The following is a 22,668-nucleotide window of genomic DNA, read 5'->3' as shown; positions in this document are numbered from 1 at the left end:
ACTCTGCATCCCTGGACTTAATAAAAAAAAAAGCTGCTTGCTGCTGATAGATATAAATTTAGACTCTAGTTTCCCAAGGTCTCCAAATCCTACAGATTCTCAGGGTCACAAAACATTTAGATTCTTAAGGTTATTGAAATCTATAAGTTAACATTAAAGCCTACAATTTTTCAAGTTTAACAACGCCTGCATCTTTTCAATGTCAACAAAGCTTACAGTTTCTCAACATAACCAAAGCTTACAGTTTCTCAATGTCAACAAAGCTTACAGTTTCTCAATGTTAACAAAGCTTACAGTTTCTCAACATAACCAAAGCTTACAGTTTCTTAACATAACCAAAGCTTACAGTTTCTCATTGTTAACAAAGCTTAGAGTTTCTTGTTGTTAACAAAGCTTACAGTTTCTTGTTGTTAACCAAAGCTTACAGTTTCTTGTTGTTAACAAATCTTACAGTTTCTTTTTGTTAACAATGCTTACAGTTTCTCAACATAACCAAAGCTTACAGTTTCTTAACATAACCAAAGCTTACAGTCTCTCATTGTTAACAAAGCTTACAGTTTCTCGTTGTTAACAAAGCTTACAAATTCTCAACATAACCAAAGCTTACAGTTTTTAACATAACCAAAGCTTACAGTTTCTTAACATAACCAAAGCTTACAGTTTCTTAACATAACCAAAGCTTACAGTTTCTCGTTGTTAACAAAGCTTACAGTTTCTTGTTGTTAACAAAGCTTACAGTTTCTCAAGGCCAATTAAGTTTCTAATTTCTCAAGGTAATCAAAGCTTTTACTTCCCTAAGGTCAACTAAGCCTTCATTTTCATATGGTCAATCAAGTCTATGCCTTTTAAAGGTCAACAATGTCTACAGTTTCTCAAGGTCAACATTGCCCTTATTTTTTTCAAAATCAACAAAACATGTTGGATTTTGTGTCGCCTGCAAAGCGAGGCAACATATTGGTATTACTTAGTCAAACTTGGTACACATATTGCATACCAATATAGCTCTAACAAGTTCGCATTTCAGAAGTGTACGTGCATTTTTGGTGGAGTTGCCCCTTTTAGTGCCAAATAAGGGCATTGTGTAGTAAATGCAAGAACTTTTTTATTTTTTGATCAATTCCTTTCAAATTTGTACGGTACTGCTAGAAGCAATAATGTTCAACATATATTACTGGTTTTTCCGTCGAGTTTCAACTTTCCGCCTTTTGGCATATCTGTTCACGCGATAACTCAAGCCAAAACACTTTTCTTACTTAAAGCGCTGAGCAGGCGACACATTCACTCCCGTGGAATTCTTTTAGTTCAAGGCCAATAAGACCTAAATATATTAAGGACAACCAAGTATGAGGGTCAAAATAAAACGCAGAATTTGAATTCAACAGAGACAAATTAAAATATTTCCTAAAGATCAACAAAGTGTCCAGATTTTCAGTGTTAACAGTTAATATCATGGTCAAGAAAGCCTACTTAAGGTGAAAACTAGATTATGACGGTCATGGTGCTGTTTTCTCTTTTAGATAGCTTTTGTTTACCTTCAGCATCATCAGTTTACATATCGTGAGTATGAAATTTTCTCATGATTATATAAGTTGACTGATTTGTGCATGAGATACTTGACATTTGAAATAAGATACGTGATGGCTAACACATGTATTAGGTATGGTGCTATTGTCATTTGATCTACATGTTTCAAATCCTTCGGGAGCACAGAATAACAGCATGAATGTGCTTTTTGTTCTAAGTGTTAACTAACTGCTGATGCATATTGAATTACAAGGCTTGTGTTTCCAAATTCTCCCTTGTGGAGGCAATTCCAGAATCCTGAAGCAACTGTAACGTTCCGGGAAATGGCAAGCCTCATTGTTGAACTTCCTATGCACAAGCAATTTATAAAAAAACTGGTTTTACATGCAATTTTCTTGCTGTTAAGTCATGGCGACACAAATTGTCCCGAGCATGAACCGTCTCCTGTCTACCAATCCAACTTCATTCCAATCAATAAGGGCAATCGGCTCGACCTCTCCACAACCGTGTGCAGAGGTACAAAGATCATTTCACCCAAACAAAGCGAAGGGTCGTTGTAAAGTGTCGCCGCTTATTGGATTTTTTTGCTGAATTCTCGAAGGAGAATTACAGATATTGGCTTAAAAGGCCTGCAATCAGCACTCTGATCTAGCTCTCTAGCTCTCTAGCACCAGATAGTGTGTATTTATAGCTGTGTCGCACAAGATATTTGTATTCTTAGCCAAATGCTGAGCATCCTGAGGAATGCTTTTAATATTACCTGGTATCGCTGAAAAGTTCACCTTCAGTATTCTTAATGGAGGAATGATAAAATGTAGAAGCTATTTATTTTTACCTCGTTTCCTTATTGGTCACAGGCACTAGTGTAAATATGTATCTCTCAATTAGAATTGTGTGTATATTGGTGACCATCAGTATGTAACAGCAAAGATATATCTGTACACTGAGGTTTTGTCATCAGGTACCGTTTTTTACCATATAACGCACCCTTATTCCTTGGCTGAGAGTTTAAGACGTCTGTCATTCTGCTACCACTAAGCCCTCCACCACTGGGTTGTTGTTCGAAGCCTACGTGGGGCAGTCGCCAGGTACTGGCCACAGGTCGGTGTTGTTTCTTCGGGAACTCCGGCTTCCCTCCAACATCAAAACCTGGTACGTCCTTAAATGACTATAGCTGTTATTAGGACGTAAAACTCAAACACACCGAATTATAATTGCCCTTATAACATCTTGGGGGGAAAGAAGTTATGACTTGTTTTTGGACTTTTGGGAGGTTAACAATTGTGCTCAGTGTGTTTATTAGGGTGTATACATTTTTTGTTATAAAGTGAATCCTTGGTAGGGTTCTTCAAGGGAAAGGGTTACAGAACCGAGTAGCAGCTTTTCTGTATGGTGGTGATGTATCTGTAACATACACGCTGGTAAAATATCAAATACTGGTGGGCAGTATGGCAGTAAATTTCAGGGTAGGGCGGTAAATCAGACTTACGAGGTGAAAGGAAATTGTTGACAGAAACTTTTAAAACTTTGATTTACTTTGGATTTTCATGCTTCCGTTCCACATTTTACACCAAAACCGTCAGATACAGCTTAAAAAACTGACAGAGGAATTTCGGTGGGTTTCCCTTCCAACCTCACTCAGCCTGGATTATAGCTGTTAACCAACAGATATTCGGTGATGACCAATATAAAATTTGGATGTAAAATAATATTTTGTTGGAAAAAATAACGATTGTGTAAATTATCATTTATGTATTTCTGTTTTAAATTTCAATATAAATATGATTAATATGAAAGTAGTGTGATGAACAAAAGTAGTGTAGTAGTGTGATGAACAAAAGTAGTGAACAAAAGTAGTGTGATGAACAAAAGTAGTATGATGAAAAAATAAGTATCATTTCCTTATCACATAATTATACACTGTTAAATGTCAATTAGGATATCTCAAATATCAAGTTTTCATCTTAAAGATCTGGTCTTGATCCTTGGCAGGTGATTTCTGTGTATTTAAATTTGAAATATATCAAATAATGCTTCTTGTCATGGTATAACAGCGAGACAGTTCGACTATAATATGACTTGTACTGAAAATTTCAGTCTGTGAACAAACATAATTTGATATAAAATATTTAATTTATAAAACTGTTCTTCCTCATTTTCTGTCTAATGGAGCAAAAACAAAAAACAATTTGTCAGCCATGAATATTTTTGAAAATGAAAGTAAAAGTTTCGTCTTTAGTATGAATAAGTATGAATAAGTATGAGACACTGAAATATGAACTGATTTGAACCTAAGATGTAGATATTGTTGATAAGAGATTGCTATCTGTCACTTTTACAATTAAACATTCAAGTGTGTCTTTGCCTGATAAGGAAAAGCCCACTTTAACTGTAAAATGCTGACAATAGACCAGAGTATGAAACAGTGTAACTCATGTTGAGGAAACTTGAACCCTGTTGTTCTGTCAACGGTGACAGATTACATATATTTATGTCGAGTTTATGGTCCAGGTTTGTACTGGTGCAAGTCAATACTGGTACATAACCTAGGCTAAATCTTCGCTCCATGTGTTGATAGTGAGGCTGACAAATATTTATATAGATAATCTCAAGGACTTGTCCGGTGTTGTTATTCACAACAGGGCCTCAGCCTTAGTGTTTCCTCATATTCGCACCAGGAAATTCTTATTTAAACTGTCAGGGAAATTGCAACTACAAAAATTTCATATTTAAATTAAAGACAAAAAATATATAAAATATTAAAGTGTGAAATGTTTTATTTGAAGCATAGGTATATTTGTGAAATAAAATATTTACTGGAGTAGGTGAATGCTTTGAAGGTCATAAACTGTAGCTAGTGGTCATTCTACTGGACAAGTACGGGTCACTTGACTCAGGCTCAGGGAAGAGTGTTTACCGTATAAATACAGGAAATTATAACCTTGCTCATATGTTTGTATTTGCTCGGTATTATCTGCTATAACCTTATTTAAATATTCATTGGTGTCCTGTTTAGCCCGAGATAGGATGAGAGTTATCAGTACTTAAACACAATGTGTCTACACTAGGGGATAGCTAGCACAGGAATGTGTTAATTGGTTAATTATACCACAGTGGACAGCAATGGGAGATAGCAGAAAAGGAAGAAGTTGGAAGAAATCCACACAAACTATGTTGGGATGACATATTTGTACAAGAAAGGCATTCAAGTGCTCCTCCATACCACATAGGAAAAATACATGTTTCTTCTACACAGGTAATTGGTACAGGTCTATGTCTTGAGTGTATTGATACCATGTGTTAATTTCCATAGTTAGATGGATTTGTGGCTTTTAATATATGTACAATGACAAACAGGTTTCTAAGATGGTGAGACATTGTAATTCATTAAGCATTAGAATGATAGTTAGGACATATTTTTTCCTGACCTTTAAATTTTCTGTATAATCAGAAGGATGTTTTACAAGGAACAAAAGACATCTGTTTTCTCTGTTAGGGAAGCTTCCCTTGCAGCACTAGCTAAAAAAGCGTAAAGGCCATCTTCCTGAAACTTTCTCATACATAGGATGAACCACTCAGTTGATACAGCTACTGGCTTGTTAGATTTCTTGTTTTATTGTATTAACTCATTCACCCCTGAAGACACATTTAAACTCTTCCATTTCAAAGGTTGGAATAGTTCTTTATGAAAGTTCAGGGGTGAATGAGTTAAGATACATGTTGAAATGGTACACACTTGTTAATAGGGATGATCTTGTTTGCCCTGTGAGCTGTCACATGGTCTTGAAACTTTTTCAATGATATTCAATGAACAATGTAGGCATTACAGGCCCATTTAGCCTCTTGTGTAATTGTATTTATGTTTAAACATAGTTAACACTTAATAATTACAGTTAAGGACACTTGTTAATAGGGATGATCTTGTTTAATATATGTGACCTGTGATGGTCCTGAATTTTTTCAATGATATTCAATGAACAACGTAGGCATTACAGGCCCATTGAGCCTCTTGTGTAATTGTATTTGTGTTTAAACATGGTAAGACACTAGATAATTATAGCTAATAGAGATGATCTTGTTTACCCTGTGGGCTTTGACACCAAATAACACTACATGGACTTTTTACAGTCCAGTTTTTCAGCATTTGTAGATCTTGCATGCCTCATCAAGACTGCCTGGATTTGAATACAAACCTCCATCTTGCCATAATCACAAACTCATGGTTGGCTCTCAATTTGGAAACTTGTTTAATTAAAGATTTTTAAAGACGTTGAGATGGATACAGTGTAATCTTGCTCAGTAATATGTGATATTGGTGTAATTAAACATCTGTCATGACAAAGTTGTAACACACCAAGCAGTGGTTAGTGTGTAGGGACTGAACCGTCTGCTGTGGTAGGCACATATCCCCAGGAGTTTAAATAATATTTTACAGTAAACATATACGTGTCTGCAACTTAAAGGATGATATAAAATATAAAATAATTTTCTGTAAACATCCAGCCATTCTGTGCATGGATATTTTAATTGCTGTTCCTGTTTGGAGATATTATGTAGCAAATTTAAATAACTCAAAATAGTAGGATGATTGTAAAGAATAGAGATTCTTTACTTCACTTGTCTAATTTGACCAAATGGTTTATATAACTTTAAAAATAATCATCTATTGAGTACCTAAATAAAGGTAAACCATTTTACTATTTTGGAATGAAAGAGGTAGGGTGAAGATTTTAATTAAGACAGGATTCCAGATAGTAACTTAGGGTCTAAATGGACATGATTCTAGATAATCAAGGGTTTGATTTAGATAGGATGTCAAATTATCAAGGGTTTGATTAAGAAAGGATTCCAGGCTATCAAGGGTTTGATTTAGACAGTATTCCAGGTTATCAAGGGTTTGATTTATAAAGGATTCCAGATTATCAGGTTCGATTTAGACAGGATTCCAGATTACCAAAGGTTCGATTTAAACAGTATTCCAGATTACCAAATGTTCAATTTAGACAGGATTCCAGATTATCAAGGGTTTGATTTAGACAGTATTCCAGATTATAAAAGGTTTGATGTAGACAGGTTTTACTTTGTGATGTAATTATTATGTATTATATGCTTTAAGCTATATTGCCAGTACTGGTGTATCAAACAGATCGTTCTAGTAAAAATTCTCTGAGGTATATTTCAACTATGTTACAAATTTGTATTAAATCATTTCAATCAAATTTTAATGAAAGTATGAGCAGATGGTGAGATGTATTTTCTTGCCATATTGGATTATTTTCATTATTAACACCTGTTCTAGATTGAATTCATTAAATTTATGAGTATCAAAGATTGGGGAAATTGGGTGGAATGTCCTCCGAGGTGTGTTTTGGTCATCAGACCGAGGATCTCCAGGCGTAATTGACGACAGGTGCTTGATGGAGGAGTGCAGTGTGATGACCTTAATGAGCACCATACAGGTGCTATCAAGTAGAACATTAATTAGTTTAATCAAATCAGCACAGTGTTGCACATCTTAATTAACCCAATTAAGCTCGATTGAGTCACTTGTCTTATGAGGTAGCCATGCAGGAATTCTGACAAATACATCAACTTGGTGTGTGCGGGGCTGGTGAATGGGTACGATTTCCATGCTAGGGTTTGTAACCTATTACACAGGTGGTAAAGATGAAGATGAAATTTCCTGCCAATTTGATAAAAATAGAAACAGTCAAGTGATGTTACAGTCGCCAATTTTGATACAAAAATATGCATAACTTTTAACAAATCTTTTTTTCTTGTGAATATATTATTGCAGAATTTCTTTGTTGGGGTTCATTTTGTTACACTTATTTATTAGATTCTTAATAGTACCCAGCCCAATTTTATAGTTAGGTGATGATTAAACAGCATAAAGTATTAACTTAGTCTAGATCTGTATTCTGAAAAGTTGAACACATGGTAAACCAGGACAGGAATTGTAAAGCTGTCCGACACATGTCAACAATAGCAGGATGAAATGACCAATCAAATTTCTGTAGGGTGTAAGGTATTCCACGTTGTCTGACACACAAAGTCACGTTAGGGTGAGTTGTCCACTTTTATGATTAGTTTTATGTTGCCGTGTCTGGGAGAATCTCGAAAACTAGCAGATGCCTGTTGTAAGGACCTTGTCAAGCTTCTGGGGTTTATAGCCTTGTTTTTGTCACTTAGGGGAGCTTGACACAAATGGACTAGACAGTTGAAATCATATCTCTTCACAGGACGTGCCAACATCCTGGTTCTGAACCCATTCACCCCTAAAGTTACATTTGAATCTTACCAAATCAAAGACTGGGGAAGTCCAGTTTACATATGTAGGGGTGAATAAGTTAAACCCGTACAGGGCATATCTGGTCTGGGGAGAAATCCCATGCAAAAATTCTTCGATAAGGAGAGGGATTCCACAATTATTTTTTTGTTTGTTGCTAATTTAACTTTACTTATAAAATATGTTTATAAGGTTAATTTTAATCGAGGATATTTTAAATATATTGCTCCTAATTGTACTTAGTAATCAGATGGAACTATCTTTTTAACATAAGTAGATTCACCATAGATCACATGAATTGTAATCTTTCAATTAAGTAAAATTTAAAAGAAATATGATTGTTTGTGTCACTAAACTTGCTACAGATTCTGTTGAGCAGATCTTGTTGTGAAAGACAGTATTTACTTCTCTCGTTAACAATCAGGTGGAATATTTTTCAAACATTTCTGCAATACATTATGGTGTTACTCATCTGACATGACAGCAATTTAATGTTTTCAGTCAAGATGATGAATAAATTATAGCTTTAACTCATTCACTCCTGAAATTTCTCAATGAACTATTCCAACCTTTGAATTGGAAGAGTTCAAATATGTCTTCAGGGGTGAAAGAATTAAACAATTACCACACTTACAGATATAACTGTATCAAGGCAGGGTTAACACTGTAAGGGCTCAAGGTCAAAGGTTAGCGAGTGTGGAGGCTTTTGTCCGCAGGGATAGGGGTCATAGGGTGAGTTATACTGCCTTATAGGGGACTTGCATTCTAATCATGATAATGATAGGTTATTGGCTCTCAGGGAAAGTACTTAATGTGTCCTCGACCCCTTTTGGCCCTTTATGACTTAATTCTTTATCCCGTTTAGCACCTTGTCAGCCGTTGATAGCCTTTTCTGCCTTTTCTTTGATTGGGTTGAGCTGAACTTTTGTGAATTAATGAAAAAAAAGGCAGCACTGATTAGCAATTTTAAGTTAGTATGACTTCTTGAAAAGACTGTTATGTTTAATAGGATGGTGACAGAAAATAAGAATGTTACATTTATTTTTTCAAGTTTTAAAATTCAACTAAAACAATTGAGAGTAGAGATTAGATTTTTTATGAATAAATAAAAAAAAATGTGAAAATACTCAAATGTATTCATGCACGTGGTATTTGAAAAGAGTATATGGTGAAAATTGAGCTGAAGCTTTAGAAAGCTAACAGATCGTTGAGCATGTGTGCCCTATTAATTGATAATCTGTATCCTGCTGAGTTAAAGTCTGATCAGAGGGTGAGGGGTATAATGAGGTAGCCTTGCTGATGTCACTCAAAAGGCTTTCTGCTTGTTCTTAAGTGTCAAACACATAGCTGACTCGGAATATTTCCTACTTCTGACAAGCATTCAAGTGACTTTATTAGGACAATTATAGGGAGATAACAAGACATTTTCTAAGACATTTTCTAACAAATCTTAACCCTAGGTATTTATCAATCAATCAGGTGACTTAGAAGATGTAGGATTGAACGTGGTCAGTTAATCATAATCAACAAAATGTATTAATGTGTGTCTACCGTCCAAATCTGTCAGATTATTGAATTTACTTATACTTTTAAACACATAATAACTCAATTCGGCAAATGTTGAAACACTTGAGTGGCGATAAGGAAATTGTTTCTTTATTTAGGGAAAACAAATCTTTAAGTAACATGTATAAAATGTTCCCTTTGCATTTTAAAATGGAATGAATCCCGTGAAATTCTGTTACATAAACTCTTGTTTCCCTCAACAAAGTCTGTGTCTCAGATACCACATGCATCCTTGGGTGTACCATACATCTGCTGTAGATATTTTGTTTGCAAAAACTAAATGTAATAGGAATGGAAAAAACATATAGCAGGCTTGAACTGAATTCAAACCTAGGAGTCTCCCAACTCAAGGGGACTTTATAGGCCCAACTGACAGTTTCCTGTCTCCAACAGTTCACCCACTACTAGGTCTACAGTATACTGTTCAGACCTCAAACCAACAGTTAACCCACTACTAGGTCTAGAGTATGCTGTTCAGACCTCAGACCATGATAACCTTACCAACTGTTAGGCCTTAGTCTTAAGTCGCCTCTGGACCACAGACCAACAGTTCACCCACTACTATGTCTACAGTATACTGTTCAGACCTCAGACCATGATAACCTGACCAACTGTTAGACCTAGTCTTAAGTCGTCTCTGGACCACAGACCAACAGTTCACCCACTGCTAGGCCTTCAGTATGCTGTTCAGACCTCAGACCATGATGACTGACCAACTGTTAGGCCTAGTCTTAAGTCGTCTCTGGACCACAGACCAACAGTAAACCCACTACTAGGCCTTCAGTATGCTGTTTAGACCTCAGACCATAATAACCTGACCACCTGTTAGACCTAGTCTTAAGTCGTCTCTGAACCACAGACCAGCAGTTAACCCACTACTAGGCCTTCAGTATGCTGTTCAGACCTCAGACCATGATAACCTGACCAACTGTTAGACCTAGTCTTAAGTCGACTCTGGACAACAGACCAACAGTAAACCCACTACTTAAGGTCTACAGTATACTGTTCAGACCTCAGACCATGATAACCTGACCACCTGTTAGACCTAGTCTTAAGTCGTCTCTGGACCACATACCAACAGTTAACCCACTACTAGGCCTTCAGTATGCTGTTCAGACCTCAGACCATGATGACCTGACCAACTGTTAGGCCTAGTCTTTAGTCGTCTCTGGACCACATACCAACAGTTAACCCACTACTAGGCCTTCAGTATGCTGTTCAGACCTAGACCATGATAACCTAACCAACTGTTAGGCCTAGTCTTAAGTCGTCCCTGGACCACAGACCAACAGTTAACCCACTACTAGGCCTTCAGTATGCTGTTCAGGCCTCAGACCATGATGACCTGACCAACTGTTAGGCCTAGTCTTTAGTCGTCTCTGGACCACAGACCAACAGTTAACCCACTACTAGGCCTTTAGTATTCTGTTCAGGCCTCAGACCATGATAACCTTACCAACTGTTAGACCTAGTCTTAAGTCCTCTCTGGACCACAGACCAACAGTTCACCCACTGGTAGATCTACAGTATATTTTATTTATCATTCCTGTTGAACTATGCCAAATCTCAAGATTTAAAACAATTTTACAACCTCTTTTAAAACTCAGATGTGAGTAAAGAAACCAAACTTCTAAGTAACACTGTTCTATCCAGTATGTAAATCTGTGGCTTCAGGACGGGCCCGTAATGTGGAAGTGGTTTATGTGCGGTTAAAACAGTAGTTATATATTATCAATGCAAGGACAAATTGGTGATTATGTTCCCTTCCGAAAGGGAATGTGTACTGGGGCCTTAAATTGTATAAAATTATATAAAATTGGCTGTTGTGTGTTTGTAATATGGTAAATGTGCCTGAGGGTGTGTGTTATCCTGATGAAGGGCTGTAAGGCTGGTACTTACCAACACATGTGTTTACTCCTGATGTACGGAGCATTGTAGTGTGAAAAATCTACAGGGGAGTTTTCTAGAGTCGCTCCAGGCTCCCACTCATATCACCTCTTCCGCTTTTTTCCTTTTCCACAATTTCATTTCTGTGTGCGAGATGTGTAAGATGTATGTTGATCAACACCTACAGATAAACCAGCGAAGTTTACTGTTAAATTTTCGTTCTGTGACATCTTAACTTGTGAAAATATGAAGTGTACTCATTTTCAATTATTAGCCTTTTCCGGCAAAGCTGTTGAGATTAAAAGCTGATACACAAAACAAGAGTTTTTCAGTGTTAAAACCCTAGAAAATTTGATGAGATTTTGGATGGTAAACAGCTAGCAGGGAGTAAAATGACACAATAAACTGACAGATCGTGAGATCACGTGATGGATCATCGCCTAAACAGTTCATCGTTAGTCATGAAAGTAACAATTGTTTGCACCCAGGAGGAATGCTCACATCAAACGGCAGAATTTTATGGCAAAAATGCTGATGTCAAACCGAACAATTTTACAGCAACTTCGTCTTGAAATTTGAGTTAGTGAACTGTTCATTTCGACTATTGTTTTAACTTACGGGGGAAAGACTGCAATGTTTTAACAAGTCTTCAGGACAGGATGACAAATCCTTACTAGGAAGTGCAATATCTCTGACGTTTCAACTTTCAGATTGAAAACAAATCATTTCAGTTCATTTCTAAAGCAACAAAAAATCATTTTTTTCGATATATTGAGAACTTGAATTTTGTGTTAAGACCGAGATATCATATAACACTGTTATAATCACTCAAAATAGAAGGATAAAGTCTTGTGTAAGAAATAGTTAAAAGTATAAAGTGGACTTTTCTCCATTGGAGTTATCTGTAGCCATGCCGTCATCCACCAAATGTGAATTTGTCTGGAAACGAAAGCTCAGCTGGAGGTAAATGAATTTGTTTGATCAATATTTTGGAAATTGCTTTTTGTGTTGTTGTGATGTAACGTTAGTTGTCTTTTTGAGGAAATTATTTGTATTTTTTGTTAAAAAGATAATTAATTTGCATCAATCTGGCAAGTAAGAGGGTCCCATTGGGAGAATATTTGCCTTTTTTTCACAAACTTTGTTGAAATATAATTTCTGAAACAATTGAGAAAGTTACCTCCCTTGAAGTGTTAATCTCCTTATTACTTACAGATTTTTTTTTCTTTCTACTTTCCTGAAAAACTAAATAAATTAATTGTGTTTCTGTGTATTTTACCATGAATCATGCACTTTTCAGGGAGAAATGAAGATTTGTAATGTATCATAAAAAATGATTAAATGTTTTGTGATATAAATTACATTTTAATCTGAGCATTATCTGGATCAGTCGACAGTAGGTCAAAATGAGGTTTTCCTGTATCATCAATTTAACTGATAACCAGACATATCGACAACAAATTACAAAATTTGTGACTTCAGTGAACAGATGAGCATGTCAGAAGTGTACCGTGTAATATCATCTGACATAATAGGTAAGCTAGGCAGATCATCTACTGGTGAAATTAGTCACTCCAGTTTACCCGAGGACACCTGTTGGTCTAAATAGCTGGTATGGCTTATACCTACACAATGTGGTGTCACAACATATATATATAGGAGTACTGCACATGGCATGCTTGCCAACTCCTCCTATTTTGGAGGGAGCCTCCTAAATTTGGACCCTAAAATTGGGCATTTTAACCCTTCCACCCCTAGGTAACTTTAGTAAACATTTATGGGGATGAGTCCATTATGGTTTACGGTGGCGAAAGGGTTAACCAGTGAAAAGCTAAACTATTCCTGTTTTCTGATATCTAATGATTTCATCTGAAACTCACTGAACAGCTAAAAAGATGTTTTTTAAGTAGTTTTAATAATTTTAACCATAGCCCTTACCCATAACGTAATGTATAACCATAACATGTACCCATAGCATAGTTCTAACCATAGCCCATACCCATAATGTATTGTATAACCATAACATGTACCCATAGCATAGTTCTAACCATAGCCCATATCCATAATGTAATGTATAACCATAACATGTACCCATAGCATAGTTCTAACCATAGCCCATACCCATAACGTAATGTATAACCATAACATGTACCCATAGCATAGTTCTAACCATAGCCCATACCCATAGCATTAACCATAGCCCATACCCATAATGTAATGTATAACCATAACATCTACCCATAGTATAGTTCTAACCATAGCCCATACCCATAACGTAATGTATAACCATAACATGTACCCATAACATAGTTCTAACCATAGCCCATACCTATAACGTAATGTATAACCATAACATGTACCCATAGCACTCAAATTTGTTGGAGATATCTTCTTTATTAAGCAACCATCTCTCTTTAGAGACAATTAACTGTTTACTCAATTTCTACCAAGCAGTTAACAGTATTAACTCGTTCATCCCTGAAGACACATTTGAACTCCTCAAATTCAGAGGTTGGAATAGTTCATTATGAATTTTCAGGGGTGAATGGGTTAACATTCTAGACCAGTTTTGAGCTTCCCTAATTGGGTGGTCTCTTAATACAAGTTTGGCAGTACTTATATCTTAGAGGTATTTCATAGATGGAGCAATATATGTTAATCTTGGCCAATTTTACCTGAAGGTATCAGATAACAGACATATCAATCACAGATCAAAACTGATGGCACCAGTGAAATTCCCGTTACCTAGATTTGATGTGTATGTTCCCATGTTAGAGAAAAATTAACCACTCAGTATGACCAACACTGACCATCAGGTGTCATATGGCGGTCAATTCAGTCAGTCCAGTGAATTTCTACTGATCACCCGGGGGACATGTATACATGAGCCCATGTGTTGCCAGTGAAATCTGTCATTTTAATAGTTATTATGATATGCTACAAACATGGTTGGCCTGATGTGTATTTACAGACGGGAAATTAATATATTTTTGAAAGTGTGTTTGGACTTCCATGTAGCTCATACAACAACAGTTTATGTTCAACATTGGATGATTGTGGAAATGTGAAATATCTATTTTTCCTGAATCAGCTGAAGGTGATGAGTGGTGTTTCGTTATGTGTGAATGTATTACCTGTTGTGTTGTATGACAATTTTGTACATCCAAAAATTGTGGACCACTGATTTATGACATTGTGATTTTGGGAGTCAAAATGTTCTGGAGGGAATTATCACAAAATATGAAGAGGTCCATCCTTAATCAAAGGTAAAAAATCATAAAAAATCAATAAACATCTATATATCTTTCCTTATCTGAACTTCCAAAGCTCACGGCAACCATCTGGACCCGTTGGATTGGCTTTTATCAATCATGTCGTCATTTACTTTGTGATTTTGCTGGCCAGAATCGGTCAAAGTTGTTAATTTTATTCAATGCACATGTGACGTTGATACCTTATGGAGACATTTTATCTTTATGGCGTGTGTGTGGTATTATTTTCGAACATAACCAAAAAAAAATTTAAAAAAATAATTTTCTTGTGTCAAAATTAGGACCTTTGAGAAATGTGTTCATTTGTATGATTTTGATTGGCTATTTAAGGAATACTACGAGTATCCATGGAAACCTTGGGTGATTATATAAAGGCTCTTGTTGACGTGATAAAATGTCATTGATGTGACAATCAAGGATTAAGTAACGGCACAGCGGAAGACTTTAGTTTGATGCGTAACTAAATGGTATTTCTGTGTCCTCGAAAGGAGAATAAAAACAGCAAAGTGGAGAAAATTGACATTGGATGAAAAACGAATGAGTCTCCTGATCAGTAATTTTCAGTACATGAGCACTTCCTTTTAGTTATTGCATAAGATTATTGCCACGGTTTACTCCTCCCAGCCTCAGTCTCACAGAAATGACTTCTTGCTTCAGTTAAGATTTAAACGATGATTTCCATAAGGGGTCATTTAAGTTAAAGAAGAACGTCTTTAGTTTGTAAGATGCTCCTTGAATCTGAAGCCTGGGCGTAAATGTGTGTTTCTGTGTTTGGGGATGAGTTATTCCCCTTAGATACACTCAATTGAAACAAAATTATCATATAGTAGTTCTCATTTGTTGCAAGCTTGCATTGCATTTGTTTGGGAAAAGATCCATGATTTCTCTCTGATTTATGTCATATAAAATGTGAATTTACGGACAGTTTGTTCAAAATTGTGTTATCGGTATGATAGGAGTTATTCTCCTTAGATTTGTACTATTGACAACATTGAAATAAACAGTCATTCGTTCCTAAAACCTTCTGTCATTTCATTGTAAATGTGTGAATCATTCTCACCAAAAACAAGATTGTCCATAATGTACCACACACATGCATTTGAGAGTATGTAATATTAGTCATGTATGTGTTAGTGCTATGTGAGCGACTCATTTTCTTCACCTTTTCTGAAAGCATCGTAAAAAAAACATACGTAGATTCTATAACTTAAATAGTTTGATAAATAAAGTACATGAAATAATCACAAAATCGCAATGTAATATGAAAATTTTTCATTTATGTCTGAAAGGATGAAACTAATATTCTAATTTATTTCCAGTAGATTGCCTAAAGCTGACAATACTTTAACCATGACAATATATTTTAGATATTAATCATGGCAGCTACTTTGATCCTGAAAATAATTTGAGAATTTTCATTTGTTTGCTTAATTCCCTATCTGCTCGTGAAATAATTACAATAACAACATAGTTGAAGGGGATTGAATACATTGATTCTTATTTTAATCAAAATTTTGTCAAAACAATTTTAAAAAAAAACACCAGCAGATGTCTGACAATAATTATTACTTTGTTTTTATATTAAAATCAATATGTAGTTTTTTAAACACCGGTATGAGGGAATTACGTTGACTGGTTTAGATAAATTGTATTTAGTTTACAGGGGTGAGTGTTTGATTGATTTAGATCAATTGTATTTAGTTTACAGGGGTAAGTGTTATGGATTGGGGTCATTGTTGGCAGGTTGTTGGTCGCTTGATAAAGGGGCATGTCATATTTAAATGTTTTTTTTTTTATAGGAATCATAAGTGAGTTAGTGACAGCATTATTGGTGGGATTGTATGGGTGCTGTTTGTAGTAAATATGTTAATTTTTGAAAAAAAAAGGAGTCAATTTCAGGCGTCACTAGCACAATGTTGGGGGTCTTTGGCGAACTTGTTAGCAAGCTGTTCAGGATTGTTGGTGGGTTACCTTACTGGGTGCAGTAGTTGTGTTGGTGGGATGAAAGTATATACCCCCACCTGCCCACCTGAGGAAAAAAAAGGGAAAGAGGATCTATAAAATTACGGTTCAGGTTCCCTGGAGGGGCGGATACACTCCAGATGTCTGTTAGTCTGTTATCAATCAACACATAAGCTAGTCCGTATGACATGAGTTTTATACATTTTTGTGGGTTTGAAATGTGTCTGATAATCAGAACCTGTTCCAGCTCATTTGAAGCTCAATAGACCCCATGGCATTTGTTTATTTGATGATGGGCTTATAGCTCCCACTTGCCTTGCCCTACCTAAGGCACAGGGTCGTCCCCCTATGTAATAGAATGTAAGTGTCTTTTTGATGCCAAGGTTAGCCTGTGGTATTTACGTCTCAGCCTACATGTGCATGTGCTTTTCATTTTTGAACTTTTTCACTTGTAAACAAATGGTCTGTAATTTGAGTTTTACCATGAGCTACACACTGTACTTAATAAACCAGAAATTACAGTCTTAAAGGGCAATAACTCTTTTGTACTATTTATCCAAAATTGTCTGTTTGATATTAAAATATTTTAAAGCCATTGCTTTTATCATGGTTCTGCTGTTAGCTATAACACATGATGAGAAGACTTGGCATTCATGGTCTTATGAAAGAGATTGACATGTGTAATCTCACACTGTTTGGCTCGAATACATTACAATGAGTGTCGACTTATCAGGAATTGATTAAAAATCAATTACAGATTCTACTTTTGGTTGAGAGTATCGTTATCGTGTGCGGTGTATAAAAAGTGCCCAATTGGCAAAATAAGCTTTGAATTAAGATTGCAGATTTTCATTTAAAATCCTGCAGGCAGCAGAATTTGTGTGATTTCGCTGCCAATCGGAAAAGGCTGTTTTGTTCTTGGCTTTGCTGACAGTGAGCAAAAATGTTTTGGGGTTTGGCCAGGAAAATGGTCATTACTACTTACAACTGAAGATATTTTACAGCTGTGAAACATTCTAATAAATATCTTTCGTGTGTATTTGAATTAGTACAAGTTGACCTCTGGTGTGTAGTGAAAAAAGGTTCAAGTTGACCTGTAGTCTGTAGTGAAATTAGTACAAGTTAACCTATATTTAAAACCTCAAAATACATTTGCCCTGTATTTCCATTATTTACCTCAAATACCACCAACCTGTATCTCTGTGTTTAAGTATATATTCCTTGTGTTGTTGTATTTAGTTTAGTGTATTCCTTGTGCTGTATTTGAGTGTATTCCTTGTGCTGTATCCCTGTATTTAAGTATATATTCCTTGTGTTGTTGTCTTTAGTTTAGTGTATTCCTTGTGCTGTATATCCCTGTATTTAAGTATATATTCCTTGTGTTGTTGTCTTTTGTTTAGTGTATTCCTTGTGCAGTATTTAAGTGTATTCCTTGTGCTGTATCACTGTATTTCAGTGTATTCCTTTTGCTGAATTTTAGTGTATTCCTTGTGCTGTATATCCCTGTATTTTGATTTAATGTAATCTAGCCTTGTATTTAAAATGTAGACCTGCTTATTAGCATCACAGATTAACTCTTCGAAACAAAAAACACATAATGAGAAACTATTTTGTTCAAAGCTGGCAGTGATGTATCTATATCTAAATGTCACACGGTAGAAAATTTGTGTATATGGTACCTAGATACTACCTATCTGTGATATGTGTAGTACTCTCTAACCCCTCTCTGTGTGTGGGAGAGTTTTATCTGTCTTCCAGTGTAAAACTACTTACCCCCCTTCGTGAGGTATGGTAACAGTTGTTGGTAGGATTGGGGAGAGCTCTAGAAAGATTTATCTCCCCTGCCCAGAGGATACGTTTTATACCTGAATGTAGGACAATGTAAGTATCTTTGTTAGGGGGTACGGTACTGTGAATGGGAATTGAGCCCCTCAGTTATGATAAAATAGGAAAATAACAAGTTTATCTAGATAGGGCAGGGATCAAGGCTGATAATTATTTTAGGGGGAGGGGGTTCAGGAGGTTCATATTGATGGAGGGGTGTGGGTGGAGAGGGATTTGGTGAGAGAGGCAGCCCACTTAAGTTCGACTGTAACTACGTCACAAGTCAATAAAACACTGAGAACAAACGAGGCACTAAATTATGTACAAGTACATTTCTAACGAGGATCCATCTGTCATTATCCCAAACATACTAGTCATAGACCTGCTACCTCAGAAAATATGTACGTGAAAACTATTAGACGGGAGATTTTTGTCTTCATATTTTGTTTATGTTATATTACACAATTAAATTAACACAGAGTCACTCTGTGGCAAAGGACGGGTCCCAGTAAGGCCAGGTTCTTTTTTTTTTGTATTCCAACTTTTTTTAATGAAAAATATGTTCATTCTTTTCTTGCATTTATATACATACACAATGGTTTAAAAAAAAGACTGAAGCTCCTTTCATAGGACAGGGGAAGGGGACTTAACAAGGGAACTAAAGGAAATTGTAAATTGCTACTTCAGTAATTAGATATAGGGATATATATAATCTTCCAAATTATTGGGGCTTCCTTTTCACTTTCTGCATTTTAATTTTTCTAATGAAAAAAATGTTGACATTCTTTTCTAATATTAAACAAAGGTTTAAAAAAAGCTAAGATCATGTTATGGATAAGATCCATTGTTGTTGAACCCTGGACTAAATAATCATTTAGATTGATTTACTATAGGAGAACAGCTGTGAATTATGTTGTGCTTTTCGTTAGTTTTATAAATATTTTCATAATATTGATTCATTATATCTCAGGTCATTGCTTGTTGTAAATGACAACCAATTAAAGCATAATTATTATACAGTAGCTGAGTAATAACCTTAATTAACTTAATTATCCTAATTACCAAATAATTGAGTGAATGAAAATAATAAAAACAGAACTTTGATCAAACATATCGCTGATATAGCTAATTGATTTTAAGTTCTAATAACCTCTAAACAATTGTATTTTTATTATTCTTAATTTGTCGCATGCCAAGCAGGAGCTGACACCTTGACATGTGTTGGACAGCGGTAAACAGTAAAACGTTACCTCAGGTGTGACAGGAACTAGTTCCTGGTGTGACTGCGACGTGTGTCGGATATACCTGTAATTATCTCACCTGTATTATAATTACCTGTACTTATCACCTTAAATCGTTCACCCCAGAAGACACATTTGAACTCTTCCAATTAAAAGGTTTGAAAAGTTCATTATGAAATTTCAGGGGTGAATGAGTTAATTGCTGTGCCGAGTGTAGAAACACTGGCCTGTATTGTGTGCAGCACCACTTAAAACATTATCAGGGCCAGACTTATTATTTCCTTGTACTGGGAGTTTATCTCTGTCACGGACAAACAGGTCGGCCCACATTTCTTGCTTGTTAATTTGTAATTAACCTGCAATAATTAGCTATGCTTTCTTCAACTGTTTCCTTTTCTGTCGATTAAGAAATAAAAGATCTTTTATTTTGTGTAGAGTGAATCTGAGATCTGAGTAGGCTCTGACTGTTGTAGGTTTGGCCCACGTAACAACTAAATTGCCAAGGAATGACGTCTAGGTATAACCTCGGGCAATTACCATTGGGTGTTTCTATCCAGGCAGAAACAGTTCTGTAAGGAAGTCATGCCTAATTCTGTGCGCAAGTTATGTAGTGGATATATTACCATTTTTCTGTGTCATGCCCGTTCTGTAACAGAATTGATAACCAGGCCGTTTTTTTTATTCCAGTGGAGATTTTTTATGTAACATGTGCTTGATTGTTACATTATATAAGTTCCATTATTACCGCTGAAATTGCTTTTGGAGGAAAAGTGAACGATAAGCTGTGGACACCAAGGTTTTTCTCTTTGTAATAATAGGGAAGGTAATAAGATTTCTGAATTGATGTGTTATCAGTTGTGAAATATTGTAAAACGGGATACGTACGATTGTCAAACAGACATTTACACAACAATGGTGACTCGGATCTGATGACCAGTTTGAATGAGGAATTACAGAGGATGGAGCTTTAAACACCTGTGAAATGTGCACCTATCCCAGTGAGAACTATACCTGCAGTATTACATTTTGATAGAGATTATATAAGGATGTCCCAAAACACAGGTCTTGTCAAGGATTATGTCCGAGTCAAAGGATTATTGGCCTGGGTACAGCAGTTCAACAACGGACGGTAAAATAGCTTTATGAAATTTTAATTATTAGACATGCGAGCACAATTTTGATTGATTGTAAATGTTTTGAAGTGTAACATATATAGATAAATGAGTGTTTTCTTTTTCAAAAACAGTTATTAGTGAAAAAAGATTGTGATAATGTAAACACAACTTTGATAAAAAAAAACTAAGGTAATCAATGATAGACATATGTATGTAGGTCTGTATATAAAAACTAACCTTATCAATGTTATATATGTAATGAATGTCTGTCCAAAATAAAAGATGTTCTTTATTCTTTATAATAAACACAACTTTGATAAAAAAAAAACTAAGGTAATCAATGATAGACATATGTATGTAGGTCTGTATATGAAAACTAACCTTATCAATGTTATATATGTAATGAATGTCTGTCCAAAATAAAAGATGTTCTTTATAATTATTATATATATTTATATTTGTATCTAAAATGTATACAAAGTATATAAATGTAGGTCTATACATAGGTTTATTGTTTCTATACGAATACAACTTGATGACTTAATGATTCAGGCATTGTGTTGTACATTAGATATGAGGTGAACAATATCATTGACACTTATATTTATGAAGTAGGTTTTTGTGTCCCTCATTCATAGGAAACAGCTGTAGGATATATGGACAAGTGTCGATATATGAGGAAATCGTTTGATATTGTACTGATCTGTGTCTCATAGACTTAGGTCTAGGAAATCAGCTGACGTATGTTTATGTGCGTCTAGGAAGGAACTAACTACTTCTAAGTCATTTTAGATTCCCGAAATTCTGTCCGTGCTCAACTTAAACAAAAATGAAGTGAAGCTTTTATACACCATAACATTATCAACTGAAAGTGTAAACAGTAAATTTAAGCCTTGTTATTCCAGTTAAATTCTGGCACTGTAAAGGAGTTTGGTGATATGTTGGGGGAGGCACTGTAAAGGTGTTTGGTGATATGTTGGGGGGGGCACTGTAAAGGAGTTTGGTGATATGTTGGGGGAGGTACTGTAAAGGTGTTTGGTGATATGTTGGGGGAGGCACTGTAAAGGAGTTTGGTGATATGTTGGGGAGGCACTGTGAAGGTGTTTGGTGATATGTTGGGGGAGGCACTGTAAAGGTGTTTGGTGATATGTTGGGGGTGGCACTGTAAAGGTGTTTGGGGATATGTTGGGGGGAGGCACTGTAAAGGTTTTTGGTGATATGTTGGGGAGGCACTGTGAAGGTGTTTGGTGATATGTGGGGGGAGGCACTGTAAATGTGTTTGGTGATATGTTGGGGAGGCACTGAGAAGGTGTTTGGTGATATGTTGGGGGGGGCCCTGTAAAGGTGTTTGGTGATATGTTGGGGGGAGGCTCTGTAAAGGTGTTTGGTGTTATGTTGGGGAGGCACTGTAAAGGTGTTTGGTGATATGTTGGGGGGAGGCACTGTAAAGGTGTTTGGTGATATATTGGGGGGAGGCACTGTAAAGGTGTTTGGTGATATGTTGGGGAGGCACTGTAAAGGTGTTTGGGGATATGTTGGGGGGGCACTGTAAAGGGGTTTGGGGATATGTTGGGGAGGCACTGTAAAGGTGTTTGGAGATATGTTGGGGGAGGCACTGTAAAGGAGTTTGGTGATATGTTGGGGGTGGCACTGTAAAGGTGTTTGGTGATATGTGGGGGAGGCACTGTAAAGGTGTTTGGTGATATTTTGGGGGAGGCACTGTAAAGGTGTTTGGTTATATGTTGGGGAGGCACTGTAAAGGTGTTTGGTTATATGTTGGGGGAGGCACTGTAAAGGTGTTTGGTGATATGTTGGGGGGAGGCACTGTAAAGATGTTTGGTGATATGTTGGGGGAGATCAACATAGAGAAAAACCAAGTTTTGTAAGGAAAATGAACCATTTTGTCCAGCCAAATTCTGGCATTATAAAGGAGTTTGGTGATATTTTGGGGGGAGACATATTAGAGGAAAACAATTTGGTTTATAAGG

General features: G+C 36.0%; 1 protein-coding gene across 9 annotated transcripts in view; it reads left to right on the top strand.

Moving 5' to 3' along the window:
- Positions 1-22,668, top strand: part of LOC110462783 (rap1 GTPase-activating protein 1-like) — a 232,555-nt gene that overhangs the window by 183,824 nt on the left and 26,063 nt on the right. The window contains exon 1 of one of the 9 annotated variants that reach the window (XM_021516956.1): positions 4,441-4,780. The exons of 6 other annotated variants lie outside the window; for them this stretch is intronic. In XM_021516956.1, coding sequence (XP_021372631.1) covers positions 4,764-4,780 — 17 coding nt within the window. In that variant the 5' untranslated portion in view covers positions 4,441-4,763. Of the gene's footprint in view, positions 1-4,440; positions 4,781-11,399; positions 12,230-20,377; positions 20,695-22,668 lie in introns of those variants that run through there. 2 more of the 9 variants (XM_021516954.1, XM_021516952.1) reach the window with 2 other exon arrangements.

Source organism: Mizuhopecten yessoensis, unplaced genomic scaffold (genome assembly GCF_002113885.1).
Source record: "Mizuhopecten yessoensis strain PY_sf001 unplaced genomic scaffold, ASM211388v2 scaffold10829, whole genome shotgun sequence".
Classification (NCBI taxonomy): domain Eukaryota; kingdom Metazoa; phylum Mollusca; class Bivalvia; order Pectinida; family Pectinidae; genus Mizuhopecten; species Mizuhopecten yessoensis.
This window is presented reverse-complemented; position numbering and strand designations above follow the sequence as displayed.